General features: G+C 48.6%; 2 protein-coding genes across 2 annotated transcripts in view; one reads left to right on the forward strand and one right to left on the reverse strand.

The window, feature by feature from the left end:
• Msp300 (Muscle-specific protein 300 kDa) overlaps window positions 1-15449 on the forward strand; it is a 314508-nt gene that overhangs the window by 251421 nt on the left and 47638 nt on the right. The window contains exons 111-112 of the mRNA XM_070521946.1: window positions 641-958; window positions 1417-2049. Coding sequence (XP_070378047.1) covers window positions 641-958; window positions 1417-2049 — 951 coding nt within the window. The remainder of the gene's footprint in view (window positions 1-640; window positions 959-1416; window positions 2050-15449) is intronic.
• On the reverse strand, window positions 2055-10757 carry LOC139047793 (uncharacterized). The gene is made up of 2 exons (XM_070521873.1): window positions 9002-10757; window positions 2055-2301 (listed from the first exon to the last, which is right to left on the reverse strand). Exons 1-2 carry the CDS (start codon window positions 10169-10171, stop codon window positions 2287-2289), a joined length of 1185 nt encoding a protein of 394 aa, XP_070377974.1. The 5' UTR covers window positions 10172-10757; the 3' UTR covers window positions 2055-2286.

Here is a 15449-nt window from a genome sequence, read left to right on the forward strand (position 1 = left end):
GCCTTCCCCCCATGCTTTCCTTTGTGCGATGCCATTTGGTCATCCACACCTGCTGGGGACTGTGAGTGATTATCGCTCTTGTCTAATCTTGCCTTGTTGCCCAGACGATTGCATTTTTGAAATCTAACTGTGCTTAGAAGAAGCTCGTGCCCACCTTGAAAAATACCTCGAATTTCATTTTTCATTGCTTTCTTGCTGACGTAGCACCTGTTGTCTCGTCGTATGGGTGAACGACCTCAGGTTGGATGCCAAAAGCGAATGGTAGAACTTGGAATGCTCAAGAGGCCCAGTTGGTTCTTGTTCAGCCTGACGAACGTCATATATGAGGGGACGAAAAACAGATTTGTCCTGTTTCTATATATCTCTCATTTCGTTGTCTGCGCTGTTTGCCGTGGTGGACGTTTCGAAAATATCATGGAATTGGCTGGCGCTGGACAGGGGTAATTGCAGATTGCAGGGAGAGGCCTTCGTCCTGCAGGGGACATAAAAGATGATGATGACGATGATGATGATGATCATGATGATTGTAGTGGTGGTGGTGGTGGTAATGATAATGATGATGACGATGATGATGTATGTTACTGTGAAAACCGGCAGCACCCCTTCAGCTTGTGCTTCCACGCCTTCATTCAACAAACAGGAACTGCAGCGTCAGTCTGAAGAGCACCTGGAGGAGGCTCGCAAGTTGGAAGAGCAGCTGTTCAAGGAACTGCCCAGCGAGTTGCTGGCCAGCCGTGCCCAGGAGGAGCTGAGCGAACTGGCCCTGCTGCGGTCCACGCTGCCCCAGCAGTTGCAGGAGCGCGGGCACTACCTGGGCTGTGCCCAGGCCCTGCGCCGGGACTACTGGGCCCAGCGGGACGCCCTGGTGGACTGGCTCGACCGCGCCGAGCGTGTTGTGGCCGCCGCCAGGGATGGCGTCGACCTGGATGGCCTCGATGCCCGCTGCAAGGAGCTCAGGGTTAGCATAGCAGAGAGCTCCTTTCCTTACCTGTGTGCTCCCAGTTGCTTTGCTTTCTTTTGTTATTCCTTATTTCTGCACCTGTCCTTATTTCTGTCCTGTCTGAACCTATCTCCTGCCTTATGCTGATTGCTTTCATAAAGGTTTCACTGTCGCTGCGTGATATTAACAGTGAACTCTCGTTAAGACGAGCTCAGTTAAGCTGATTTCTAGCATATTACGAACAACATGGGAACATTTGTTTGGTTCTCCATAGACTCGGTGCAAAAAAAAAAAAAAATCCGTTTAAGACAAACCACCTCAGACATGCTCTTTGATGATGTGACATGAATTGAATCCTTACAGCTATTATGCAGTTTGCTACCAGCCACAGGGCAGTAACCGGGCCACGGTGTTGTACGCTTCCTGCTAAGCACTTCTCAAAAGACAAACCAATTTGTTCCATCCCGTCTTTGCAGGACGTCTGCTCGGAAACAGCTGGCTACAGCGAATGCCTTCGCAGCCTGCAGGCACTGCTGACACAGATACGGCCGACCATGGACCCCGAAGCATCGCTGCTGCCCGAGCAAGAACTCGCGACCCTCCAGCAGCGGCTGACCGCCCTCAGTGCCAATGCTCGCGCTGCCCTCGACGCAGCGCAGAACGACCTCGCCTCGTGGGCCAGCTTCGGCAAGCTCCGCGAGCAGCTTGAGGCGCTCCTGGCAACGCTTCAGCCCTCTGAAGATAAGCCCGCCACCATCCGCGCCCTGAGGAAAGCGCTGCAGTCGTTGGGACGTCTTCAGGAGGAGGCACAGCGCAGTCAGCCGTTGCTGGCACAGCTGTCCGAGGCGGCCCGAGTTCTGGAGAGGAAGTCCGGACCAGCCACTAGAGACCTGACCGGAAACCAGGCCATGACCCTGAGCAAGCGCTGGCAAGAGGCCATGGACGACATACAGGCCCGAAAAGAGAGAATGGCCAAGGCCCTGGCGGACTGGGAGGCATACTCGCAGGCTCTCGCCCGGGCTCGAACGACCCTTGAAGCTAGAGAACATGACCTGGCGGCCATTCAACCACTCCTGCTCGACGTGACCGCTGCTGAAAATGCACTTGAGGTGAGTCTATGTTACTTCTTTTTTAATGTAAAGCTTTTTTAATCGAACCAAATGAAATGTACAAAAAGTGGATGGGGTTTGACATGGCTTGAGCCTAGTTATATAAGCAAAAGCTGTTTTAAGCATGGTTGGACACGGTTCTTCAGTGCTTCTTCCCAGCAAGCTATATTGGCAGGGTGCTCAGACTCAGCCTGGCACCTACGGCGAAGAGTTGACGTGCTCGTCCCGGCATGTGCTTCATCCATGGTGAGACTGCATGACAAAGTGCCGCCAAAGCAGCTGTCAGGTGCATTTATAGTCCGATGTTATCGGCGTGTTGGAGCGCATTGGCAGTGTCCGGTTGTGTTTGTTGCGCCCGTGCATCGAACCATCTATCGAACTATAGATTCTGTTCTTCTTGCCAACGTGACGTAATGTGTGCACGTGCACATGCTATGTCGAACTATATTTAACCCTTCAAACGCTTGCCTAGTCATGTGGTACACATCGGCAAGGCTCGAGCAAGCGCAGCTGTGACACCTCTCTGCAGCGAATCACGGGCCGTGATGTCATGCCTTGACACTTGTACGCCGACAGCTGAAGGTCAATACGCACCGAGATTGACGTTGGGAGTTGTACCTCAAGTACTAGTGCTTTCACTCTAAAACGCTTTTTGGACCGAAGGCTTAAAAGCTAATGCAGCCAATTCAATATCAAGTAAACACATAACATTCAGATATGTCTCTTCTCATAATGTAACTTCTAAAAAACACACCAGGACAATATTCCAACAACAGCCACAAGTTTATACTCATTGCATTTAAACGTACAATTCTCTGGAAATGCAAACTGTTGACAACATCAAAAAGCACAAAAGTGGATACTTTAGCAATAAAAAAAGATTTTACTACTCTTTCTGGTTAGACATAATAGTTCTGCGGAAACCCGCAAGGTGGAGAGAAGTAATTAATAAAGGGAAAAGAGACATCCACCCAAATATAGCTAAGTGCCACAAAGGAAACCCATACAGGTTCCTTGAAAGAAAAGCTTCGCAGTTGAAGAAAAATTTGTCCTGGTCCGGAACTCGAACCCGGGACCACCGCCTTTCCGGGCAGCCGCTCTACCATCTGAGCTAACCAGGTGGCTAGCAGATGGCAGGCGAAGTCGAATTTTATCAACAACTCAGAAGCAAAGGCAAGAGTCTGACATAATAGTTCTGCGGAAACCTGCTAGGTGGAGAGAAGTAAAGGGAAAGGAGGGTAAAAAGGGTATAAAGGGAAAAGAGTCATCCACTCAAACGTAGCGAAGGGCTACAAAGGAAACCCATACGGGTTCCTTGAGAGAAAAGTTTTGCAGTTGAAGAAAAATTCGGCCTGATCCGGGACTCGAACCCGATGGCCATGACATTGCTGTAAGATGTATATGTGGTCAGCTTGAGCAAGCTGTCAGAACTTAAAAAGATCCTCTCTTCTGTTGGAAAAATGAGATTGGATCCAAGGAGCAGCTGATGGTTTCAACATTTGCAGCAAAACTCAAGAGGAAAGACTAAGATTGTTTGAGTGTGTAAATGAGGACACGTTGCACTGAAGGCAAGGAACTGAAAGTTGACTCTAGTGATGCGCAAAAACAAGAGAGAGAATTTATTTGAAAGAAGGCAGAGAGGTCGGCCTGAGCTAAAGCACTCTAGCCTGCTACTCTGCACAGGGGGAGGGGGAACGGGGACGTGAAGGTGTGATAAGGGATGATGATGACCTAGAAAGAGGGATGCACCACAGTGAAAGCAAGTTCAGCATTCTGATAATGAACATTCAGAAATCTCATCCATGAAGCCACTACTGGGTTCCGTACCTTGTCTGTTGTCGCTAGTTCAAGTGAATTACCTAGAGATAAAGGCGTTAAGACGAAGCTGGTGTGTGGGCCTCCCCTGCATGAGCAGCAAGGGTGCCAAACTAAAGCTTTACAGCATTAAAGAGATGCGATAAGTGACTTCAGTATGGTGAGCACCTGCAGGGCACTTTTAGCGGCCGAATTCTGGAGACCATGGAAAATCGCGTGCATTCACTCTACAATTCAGCATTTTCTGAATGCTTTTCTTCTCATTGTGTCCATCTCCCTTACTTTCCCCGAGTGTCACCCGTTTCGTTGGCCCTATCATTCTTGGCTTCATGGCGCAGAGAACTACAGGGCCCACTGTCGTGGCCGTAGGTCTAGAAGGCAGCAAAGGCCATTTCGTGTCTGTGTCAGCCGGTGGAAATGAAAATCAAATAAGCGCAGGAAGAGGTTACAAGATAATGTTGTGGCAGATTTCAACAAAAAGCCGGCAAAGGAGTGGATGAATGATCGGGCGAAGCGGAAGAAATCCATGAAAGAAAGTGACCTCACATAAAAACTGGATATGGCTCACAGCGCAAAAAAAAAAAAGAGAATGTCATGAATGTCCATATTCACCCACAGATGCACATCTTTGCATATCTTAAAGAAAACTTTGGCACTGTTCCGTAAGCTAAGGGAATTTTCATCTTGCAGACAATGTAATTACTGTTGGCATGATGCAGTCAGTGATTCCATGACTAATTAGCTGGAATTGTGCCTTTTAGTACACCTGATATACATGAAAAGACACAGTTATTAAATTGTAAAGTATAAGAGCAAGCAAAGAGTCCATGTGCATAAATGTGTAAATCAATGAAAAGGTGTTAGCAGACTAAAATAGCTGAATAGAACTAGAATAGAAAAGAATAGCCGACTTGTGAAATGAGAGGTGTTAATCAGAGGCACTAAAGAGAAACATCAAATCAGTTTTGGCTGATTAATTAATATCTGAAATCTTTGTTTTTGTCCATTTCGTGGCCGTATGTGGAGTATTAGGAGTGAAAACATTAGGCCAAATTTCGAGTTTCGTCTTATTTTCGCTGCTCAAACTGCAGCGTTGGTACATCAGTGTGATGCCACGCATTTCAAGGTACATATATCGTACTTGTACCATTGTGGCTAAGTGAAAGCTTAGAGAACTTGCTAAGTGTATGGCTTCTTCTAGGATACAATGTAGCCCATGTTTACCTTCCAGAAATTAGCTAGTCCCTAGCAGGTGCCATGAGAATCTGTGACATCACGGCAAGCTATTGCAGGAACTTCAAGGCGGAAGCGCCAACTGTTTTTTGGTATTGCGCATTTCCTGGCTCACCAGGTCAGCCCTCACATTTGCCTCTTCTTTTTTGCTATTGTATGTGGGTTATTTACCTATACAAGTCAAATAATCAAAGGACACAAATATGAAGTCTGTCTAGAGTGATGCATAGACAGACAAATCACGGCGCTGAAAATTCTCTTACCATTTTTTGGTGGGCCAAGGAATGACGTATTCGCTGATAATACAGTAATCGAAGACAAAGTTTCTTGAAAACAGAAAGTGACCGACGAAAACGGGCGCAAATAAACGTCATCATCCGTTCAAGCACTGAGTCGTCAATCTCGGAGGTCATGTTTTGACTGGCGTCACTGCCTGCTTTGAGTCGGAGGCCCGAATAGAGAGGGCGCTACGCTACCGCAAAAGCAGAAAACGCCGGCAGAGCAACGTTGAATTATGTGGCGCCAGTTGCTTGTTCTGTTGGAGGTCCGCATTTTAGAGCGCAGCTCTTTGGCGTCCGTTCCTGGGTTTCGCGTCGGCGTTGTCGTCGGCCTCGTAACCAGCTCCGCCCCCCTTTCATCCCCCAGCGCTAGCAGCGACCGACTGATACCGCTGGATGCCGCTGACGCCGCTAGAGATTCAAGATAACGTGACTGCATAGAACACCGTCGCCGCCATGCAGAAAGAGGACGAAAGGTAGATGTTTGACCGACAGTCCTAGTACCTTCTTATATGCTGTTCTGATCATGACATCGAAATGTTTTAAATCGCACCTCCTCATCCGAAGGTACGGAGCTACGTACACAATTCTGCTGAGTATAAAGGCTTTGACCAACCGAAGAGTGTCGTTCTCCATCATCCCTCTCGTTTTATTGGTGATACGTGTGATCATTCGTAGTACTTGTTCGCATGATGTACGGAGTTGAGTGATCATTGCTGCGTTGACACCCTTGTTGTTAACCAATAATCCGAGGATACGCACCGTCTCCACCTCAGGGATCGCAGCGTCGTACACCCTAATTTTGACCGGGGCTTCATCTTTTCGTCTGCGCATGATTAGAAGTGCCGATTTTTCCGGAGAGCAGCGCAGTCCGCACTCCTCGGCATATTTTTGGACTGTCGAAGCAGCCTCTTGGAGCGCCTCTTCCATCTGCCCCAGACTGCCCTTCGTCACCCAGACCGTGATGTCATCTGCATAGAGGGCGTGCCGAATTCCCTCTATGCGATCGAGTTGCTCAGGCAAATTTATAAGAGCAATATTGAAGAGCAGAGGGGAGAGGACGGCTCCTTGTGGCGTACCCCTGGTGCCCATAGGGATTGGCTGGGACCTAAAATCTCCAATTTTTACATGAGACTGTCTGTCTAGTAGGAAGTCTCTGATGTATTCAAAAGTCCTTCTTCCACACTGTGTCTTCCGCAGGTTCTCCAGGATCTTTGAGTGCTTCACATTATCGAAAGCGCCCTTGAGATCTAGGGCTAAGATGGCTCTGCTACTGCGTTTGTTGGGTGGGTCAATAACTTCCATCTTGAGCTGCAGCCAGCAGTACGTCTTGCGTGGATAGGCGCTCTCTGAAGCCAAACATGGTGTGGGGCATGTAATCGTTTTCCTCCAAATACGCTGAAAGTCTGGCATGCACTGCTTTCTCCATCAGCTTGCCGGCACATGACGTGAGTGAAATAGGACGGAGGTTGTTAATATTTACCTCTTTGCCCGGCTTAGGGATAAAGCTGACGTCTGCCGATTTCCACGCCAGGGGCAGCTTGCCAGCTCTCCAGCACTCATTGATATAATCCGTCAGCTGGCCTAGCATCTTCTTGTTCATGTTGGCGAGCAAGCCGACTGTAACTTTGTCCTGTCCTGGCGTCGTACCTCTTCTCATGGTTAGTAGCGCCGCCTGTATTTCTTCTACTTCGAAGTCTCTGTCGAGTTCTGGATTATCTTTGCCTTCATACTGCAACACAGGCTCGTCATCTTTGGTCGTACAGAGGTATTTGCTCGTCAGGGCTGCCACCAGCTGCTCATCCGTACCCTCATAGCCGTGGAGGGCTCTCTTGAGGTTCCGCTGCTGCTCTCCACTCATCTTGCTGGGTTCGATGAGGTATCGCAGTAGGCTCCACGTAGACTTGACGCCAAGCCCACCTCTTAATGAGTCGCACTTGATTAGCCAGTTGTTTTTGGCTAAGGTCCACGCGTATTCCTCCGCTTGTCGTGTAATTTCAGCAATCTTGATTTTAAGCTTGCGATTGTGTTTTTGCTTTTTCCACCTTCTGGTGAGGCCTCTCCTGGCCTCCCAGAGGTGGAGAAGGTGGTTGTCGACTGCCGGGACATCCTCTGAGGTGTGCAGCGTTCTCGTGACTTTCTCTCTGGCAGCTAGAAGTGACTCAGCCCATTGCTCATAATCCTCAATAGGCGAGTCGAGCTGAGGACCCTCGAACTCTCGAAAAAGCGACCAATTCGTAAGCCGAGCTTGTCCCCTGTGTTTACGATGCTTGTTGTGGTCTAGGCAAATTCGGAGTATATAATGATCACTGCCTAAGGTTTCGTGCGTATTTTGCCACTCGCAATTTTTAACATTTTTGACTAGCGTTAAATCTGGGCATGTGTCCCTTGAAACGCTATTGCCTATTCTTGTAGGATGCTGCGGGTCCGTCAGAATAGTAAGAGCCATATCCGATATTGCTGCTGCCAGTTTCCCGCCTTTTACGTTTTCGTTGTTGTAACCCCAAAGAAAGCTGTGCGCGTTAAAATCCCCCACTATAATGAGAGGCGCAGTTTTTGCAGCCTGCATTGCTTTTCGAAAAATTTCGTCAAAGACTGCTGTCCTGTGTTTAGGGCGGCTGTATATGTTAAGTACGTACGCCCCTTTACTGGAACGAGTGTTAGGGAGGATACGAATAAACACATGTTCTATTTCAGCATTAAGTTCGAGGTCTACAGTTGAAGCCGTACTGTCTTTATGTACAAGTATGCAAGTCGAAGTGTTAGTTTGATGCGTACTGTACGACCTGAGTTTAACTGCGGCATTAACGTCCTGTAACGCGATTACATCCGGTCTCTCATCTAGACAGTCCACATAGTGTTGCAGAGATTCCCGCTTACGTTTAAAACCCCTGCAGTTCCATTGTAATATTGTTAACTTAGTTTGACGAGCCATATTGCAAACTGGAAGAGGTCAGTCCTTGTTCTTTACTCAGGTCAAGCGCATCATCAGACGCAATCTGCCTGGTGCCCATTTTTCCTGTCAATCTGGGTGTCTTAGTGCGCGAGCATTCAGCGAATTCTTGTAACTTACGGTCAATCCTAATCTCGTAAGCATGGAGTTTTGAGAGATGCGGCTCTAACATTTTTTGAATTGTCTGCTCTGTCATTCCTTGCAAGTTCTGCGCAATTTTTTTGCTTAGCGTCTCTTCAATTCTTTCTACGCTAGCCTGTAGGCTTGGTAGCATGCGACATTCCATTTTCTCGATTTCCTCTCTCATGCGCTTTTCCATGCTTTCCATCCATGAACTGAATTTATTTGTAATTGCGTCCACATCTGCGCGTGTGGTACACTCCTCTGTCGAGGGTGCAGCCGCCAACGCTTCGCTGCCGCCCGACGCTCCTCGGCCGAATTCTGACATACGAGGGGGTGACTTAGTCGCACTACCTGACGGCAGCGGGGGAGGGTTGTCCTCCTCCATCGCCTGAGCTGAGGGTACCTGAAGTGCTCTAGAGTTTCCTGTATCGTTCGCTGCCGTCTTCTCTCTAAGTTGTTGTATTTCTTGTTTGAGCCTTTCGTTCTCAGCCCTAAGTCTCTCATTAGCCAACGTGAGGGGAGGGGAGGCAACCACACTGGCCCAGCTCACCTTGTTGCTGCTCGTTTTGTTCCCGGGACTGTGTTCTGGCTCTGGCCCATCGTGCTTGTCTGCTGGACGACCGCCTCCTTTGGGGCCTCCTCTGAAGGCTCCTGCATGCGGTCGAGGCGAAGGGGTCGCCCCTTGCGTCCGAGCTTGCAGGTCGGGGGCTTCGCTCCCTCCAGCGTTCCTGGAGTGATGTTGTTGACCGGCTTTTCCATGGACGGGCTTCCGCTTGGTCCCAGTTCCAGCACCGCCTCTCCTGTACTTTTGCGTGCACTGAATTGATCCCGTGGCATGAGGGCTCCCGCAAATGAGGCAGCTGGGTTGACACTCGTGGCCCTCTTCTAGATCCGTCTCGCCGCAAGCCTGGCATCGACCGGCCTGTGGATTAGGGCAAACATCTGCGCGATGTCCGATCGTGCCGCAGCGGGGACAGGCTGGCGTCGTCTTGCGGTAGAGGCGAACCGGCACAGCTTCGCCCCAGTAATAAACGTTGAAAGGCACCCTCCGGCCCTCGAACGTGATCGCTGCTACGTTGGTCTTTCCTAATTTTCGGACTCCTACTACTGGAGCCTCTGGCGAATAAATGGCTTGAGTAATATCCGCTTCAGTGGCTGTGGGGTCCACTTGAATAACACCACGGCTTGTGTTGTCCGATGACTTGAGGTAGGCTTGAACCGCTCGGGCCTGTCCTCCGAGTTGGAGCTGTCCGATCGCAAGGACCTGACGAATAAGTTGGGCGTTCTTGATGCCAATAATAATTATATTCTGGTCCCAGGCCGGCCAAATTGCGAGATCCTGCGACGCCCGCGGAATGCCGGCAGCAGCGTACGTTGCTTCCCCGATCTGGTTGCTGCCCTTAAATTGTGCGAGGTTCAGCGTTCCCTTTGGCTTGATGACGACTACAGCGTCTTCCGCTCCGAATTTAGGCATGACTTGTGGCTTCCAGCGTTTACTTTGAGCGTGCTTGCCAAGAGCCAGAGTGTTGACGTGGCCGTCACTGCCGCCACCGTGTCTGCGTTGATGTTCGGAACGGGCGCGCGTCAAGGTTGCTCGCTCCCATTGTTCTAACTTTTTCTGGATGGTATACTCCGTAGTTTCATCAAAAACTGGCGTCTCCGCGGCCGAAAGCTCCATTTCTCGCATGCTGTCTGGGTCATAGCCCCGTACGAGAGCCATGGAGGCCGCGTCTGGTGCCGCGTCCGCGGCTACCGCGCCTACGGCGTTCGCGTGGTTGAAGAAGAGAGTCCCGTAGAACTGCCAAAAATTGGCCCACCTGGATAATAACGATGTTCACGGGTTCCTGGTGACTTCACGGATCTAGTCCAACTGGTTTCGGGCGGTGCAGAACAAATTTTTGGCGGCAGGACATCGATTCGATGGAGCCGACGTGAAATGCGTCCACTCTCCTTGACCTAGAACGCATGAGAAACCGAAGTGATAACGTGGAGTGGAGCTCATAACGACGCCTAATGATGGGGGATGATGCCTGTTCATTACGTGCTTCATAAGTCATTGCGTCGAATAGGGACAACACCGTAATAATTGACCGTGTTGTCTGCTGCCGCGGCCAGCTGCAGACGAGCGGTTGTATTGTCGTCTGTTTGAATTCGCACTGTGCGATCTCTTAGCTGTTAATAAAGTATACATACGTGGTCTCTCTTTCTACTTCCTTTGAAGTGTAGTTTTTGTTTATTCCTGCAGTTATGCACAGTCAAAACGCAATAGCCGATCAAGTCTTAAAAAGAAAGAAAATTTAGGTGACAACGCAGAGTGCAGCGGCGAACGCGCGGCTCTCCAACTCAAGGGATTTCGCGTAGCCAGCCAATTACGTTGGCTCACTTCCATGACGTCACGGCAAGGGCGAACTTTCACAACATCGCAGCGTCTCTCGGGAACTATTTCTTGGAGCGGAGAAATACAGAAGGCAGGTATTGTGGACGGAACACGTACTATAAATTCATAAGTGGTCACCGTAAGCGTAACGATCGCGGCATCTTTCTTTTCTTTTTAATCTTTTTGAGCTACTGTGTTCGTCTGTTCACGCCGCAGAACGAGCAGGGACGTTAGACAAAACCGCTCTTGCGTATCACGCGCTTTGGATGCAATTGAAAACCCCACGATGTCGGCGAAGTCGTCCCGGAGCGAAAATTTCCGTCCATATTTTGGCATATATATATATGTATGCCACGCCTTGTTATATGACATGCGTTATATGCGGGTTATGTCACCACACCATTCTATCACTCAAGTTACTCACAGGTTACCTTCCTCGTTATTTTGAGAATGACAGCACACAAACAAGTATCATGAAATATAAGACACCGACAGCGCATGCTTCTCATGGTAAATCTTCTCAGGCTTAAATATTAAAAGTGGGAAACAATAACAGAAACCTTGAAACTATGTAATTTTTCTGTCTTCCTTTTTTTTCTTTTGGCGTGGCTGTGCACGACCTCCGGGATCGGCCCACTCAAGAAGCCGCGTTTCTACCAGAAAGCTTGCCTTCGTGTATAGCATTCGCCGCCAGCGTTTACAGGAAAACATTACGGTTACATAAGCCGCAGTCGCCGGGAAGCGTGAATAGCAGTCAGTGATCTTTGAATGCTGTCGAGTTTCACTCTTAAAGGCGAAGCTTAAGCGTACTCCAAATTTTTAATTGTTGAGAGGGGGCCGCTAGGGGAGGGGCTGGTAACACTTCGCCGTTAGTGTATAATTCGCAGGCTGTCACACGGAAAGAAAAGATGACTCACGAAGAAAAGACTGCCGCATATAGCGCTCCCTTAATCGGTTCTTCGCCTTTCTGGAGTCGTACATAAACGCGAGTCTTGACCTTAATTCACTTTAATTAACCTTAATTCACACTAATTAACACCGAAGGTCGTGGGTCCGACTCCCACCAAAGGTCGAAGGCTCGCGTGCCATAATCAACTCGTATCTTAATTACCTGCGGCCAATTAGCTTCACCCCAATGAACACCAATTAATGGTCGTGCGATCGAGTGCCGTAATGAACTCTTGTCTTAATTAGACCTGCCTTATCTTGTTCGCCATCGAACATGATAAGCGAACGACCGCGATGATGGTTGATAAGGGCTTATTATACTTGTCCGATCAAGTTCCGTAACATCGATAACGACACCGGGGATGCGTGGAGATGAGCAAGTCCATTCTTTCTTTCTATTCTTCTTATTCTTTCTATTCATCCATTCTGTCTATTTTTTCGTCCGTGTTTTTTAGTGTGCGCTGTGTGTAATAGTTACGAGCAAGTGTCTGAATGCTTGCGCATACTTAGACAACTACCCGAAAAGTTTCTGCGTGACCTTTGTTTCCTTTTTTTTCTTTTTGCTTTGTGGAGTTCGTTGCGTGCTCACCGCGCGTCCCTGTTCCCGAGATGTCGCCAGGGAGAAAAAGGTTAAAGAGGGCGACCTTGAGGGGGATAACGCCAGGTCGGAAGCTCGTTTAGGGGAAACGCCTAGCGCCTGCATCGATCCCTTTCCTTTTTTCTTTCTTGCTCTGCATACGCGTACGTCGAACGTCGGCCGCCCGTCATATTCTTTGGGTACGTGCACGTGGCGTGTCGGACGCGCGGTCCCGTCGTCGAAGTATAAGCGCGCGGCGTTCACGCGTGTATGCCGCTATACTGTGTTTGATACATCAGGTGCAACGCTGTGGAAGCTAGAGATACTTCTTGCAGTGGCTGCGTTCGCACTTGGAAATAGTTCGGTGTCTTTTGATTGATTTTGTATGAAAATGTTCTTTATACAAGGTCAGTTCAGGATAAAAAATAAGAATCTGCCCTTAGAAGCAGGCAAACCGTGCGCTTATTCGGCTGCTAACGCGTTGTTTTGTATCAATTTGCGTTTCGTTGTTTTTCGTTGTTTTTTGCTCGCACGTGCACGCTCGCGCGAGCAAACGCCGCTGGCGCCCGGCGAAGCATAGACGGAACGCGCTGAGTGATAAAAATATTAGAAGACCGCACTGCTTGCCTAGCTTCCACAGCGCTGCACTTGATGTATGAAATGGAGTATACACTCCGCGTGGTCAGACTTCGCCCAAGATGGGACGTCGGAAATGATGAACCGGTTTCCGAGTTTATAGGTGTATGGATAGTTTTCATGTGACGTCGTGGACGCAGCTGTCACCGTGCTAGTACCCAAACATGGCGGTCACGATGACGTCAGGACACCGTATCACCACTCGCACACTGTTTTGCTTTTTGACGACGACTCTTTTTCACCGGTTTATCACTGTTATCATTTTGTCGTTCGATGCAAGACGAGTCTGTTGAGCTCTTATGCTGTTAGGTTTCTTGCTTATACGCCCTTTCTCCATGTGCTAGTACTCAAAAATGGCCGCCTCGATGACGTCTCTGCAAACGATCTATACGTTAGTCGGCAATGCGCCTGCAGTATGGCTTCTTATAATTGCCATTTCCGGAATGAATGATTTAAAAAAGAATTATGTGGTGATGCGTTGGCATTACGTCGCGCATCTCTTTTGTAGTCCGGGATTCAGTATTTAAACCGCCTTAGTTAACCGCATTGCAGAGCGTTGTTCGGTAGCCCTGCCATAGCAGACCACCGTTAATTGCACCATATATATATATATATATATATATATATATATATATATATATATATATATATATATATATATATATATATATATATATATATATAGTGATCTCCTCTGCTCTCAGCACGCCCCTTGGCCCCTTCTGGAAATTTAGACACCCCCCCACGGTCAATGGCCGACTCCGCACTTCACTGCGCTCGTTCCACATCAACCGGAGACGGTTGGCCACACGCCCTTGAATGTTTACCGCAGCGATCGCTGCTCACGTGTCGGCGGCATTCCGCAGCCATCGCCGGGCTCCTCATCATAGCGCTCGCCGGGCGTCGAGTTCCCACCGGTGCCGCAGTGGGGCGCGCGGGAGGGTTGCGCGGTTCCCGAGGCGGGCGCTCGTGTTACGTATTTATAGACGGAGCGGTGCTCACTTGGCAGCTAACCCCGCGGTTTCTTTAGTGCCAGAAATATCGTGCAACGTTTGCAAACGGTGTGAGACTTTTTCACTCTTGATGCAGTGGAGTATTGCTTAAATGTTCACGGTCGCTTCATGCAGTGTGTATGCCTGACTCTCATGGACAGATGAAAAGAACAGAAACGTTGAAGCGCCAGAGCGAAATGTGCGATAATTTAGTTTGGCACGTTTCATATGGAGGTGCAGTTTGACTGTGCCCGTAATGATGAACGGATTACGGCGCGCCGAAGTTGTTCGTCAAGCATGCTAGCACGTTCCCCGAATTCGAAGGACAGTTCCAGTGCTGCTTTGCTTATTTGAATTTTCCCGTTGTGTTCCTGTTGTTCACGATAGCACAGACGTCTTCGTTGTCCGAGCTGCGGTCTATACAGGGGTTTAACCGTAATAAAATGATTATATATATATATATATATATATATATATATATATATATATATATATATATATATATATATATATATATATATATATATATATATTGGCCTTCACCATTCCTTGGTCTTTGGTCGCGTACGCACGCACACTATGTCGGTTCGGAGTTCGATCAGATTTGTTGTTTTTATCTTGTTCTTGAATAAATGCGACTTTTTTATTGCTGGGGAGAGCACTCCTGATCAGTCTGGTTATTTCTTTTTGTTCCCTTTACTATATGTTTTCTCCCACTGTCCTACCTAAGTAATCATTAATGTTCGTTTACTCCGTATCCCTAAGTTACGAGACTGGGCTTTAAGGCCGTAAGCATTTCTGAAGCTGGCACTGCTGCATTTTTAGCTCATCTATTATGAAACGGCTATATCCAGAGACCACGATGTAAGAGCAGAGACAGACGATCGGCAGAACGGCGAAAAGAGCGACTCCACACGGCGTCGTATTGAATCACTGTTTGCTGTTTTGTCACTGTCCCTCTGGTCTGCGTTAAAATCGATACTCTTGTTAAAACGGTACATTTCTCGATATATCCAAAGCAGAAACCCGAAGCAGAAGTTCTTCAGAGTTATATTGGGCTCAGGCGAGTTCCCGTCGTGTCCACGTTTGTCCGCGCACGTCTGTCTTGCGCTTTACTGTTATAAGCGAGCTACGCAGCAGCGTCTGCTTGAAAATGTCGTCTGCTCACAATTTTCGACAGCAGACGATGAGTTTGCGGATGCATGTGTGATTCGTCGAGGGCACTGTTGCTATGCTCCGTCTCAGAGAATACGTGCAGTGTAGCGAACGTAACCACCATATCGAAGCCTATTGGGTTCCTGTCATCCAATCAATAACGAGACCCGGCTGCATGTTTCAGAGAAGGAAAGATGAAGGGTCGACCGTTGCGGGCTCCTAATACTGTCAATACTAATACTTCCGTGACACGTCGATATTTGGCGTTGCGCGAAAGTCGATAGGAGGCGGACGGACAGTCGAGGATCCCTTC

Source organism: Dermacentor albipictus, chromosome 7, assembly GCF_038994185.2.
Source record: "Dermacentor albipictus isolate Rhodes 1998 colony chromosome 7, USDA_Dalb.pri_finalv2, whole genome shotgun sequence".
Classification (NCBI taxonomy): Eukaryota; Metazoa; Arthropoda; class Arachnida; order Ixodida; family Ixodidae; genus Dermacentor; species Dermacentor albipictus.

Coding starts and splice junctions, on each gene's coding strand:
- LOC139047793 (XM_070521873.1), bottom strand. CDS start 10,171: ATGGCTCTCGTACGGGGCTATGACCCAGACAGCATGCGAGAAATGGAG.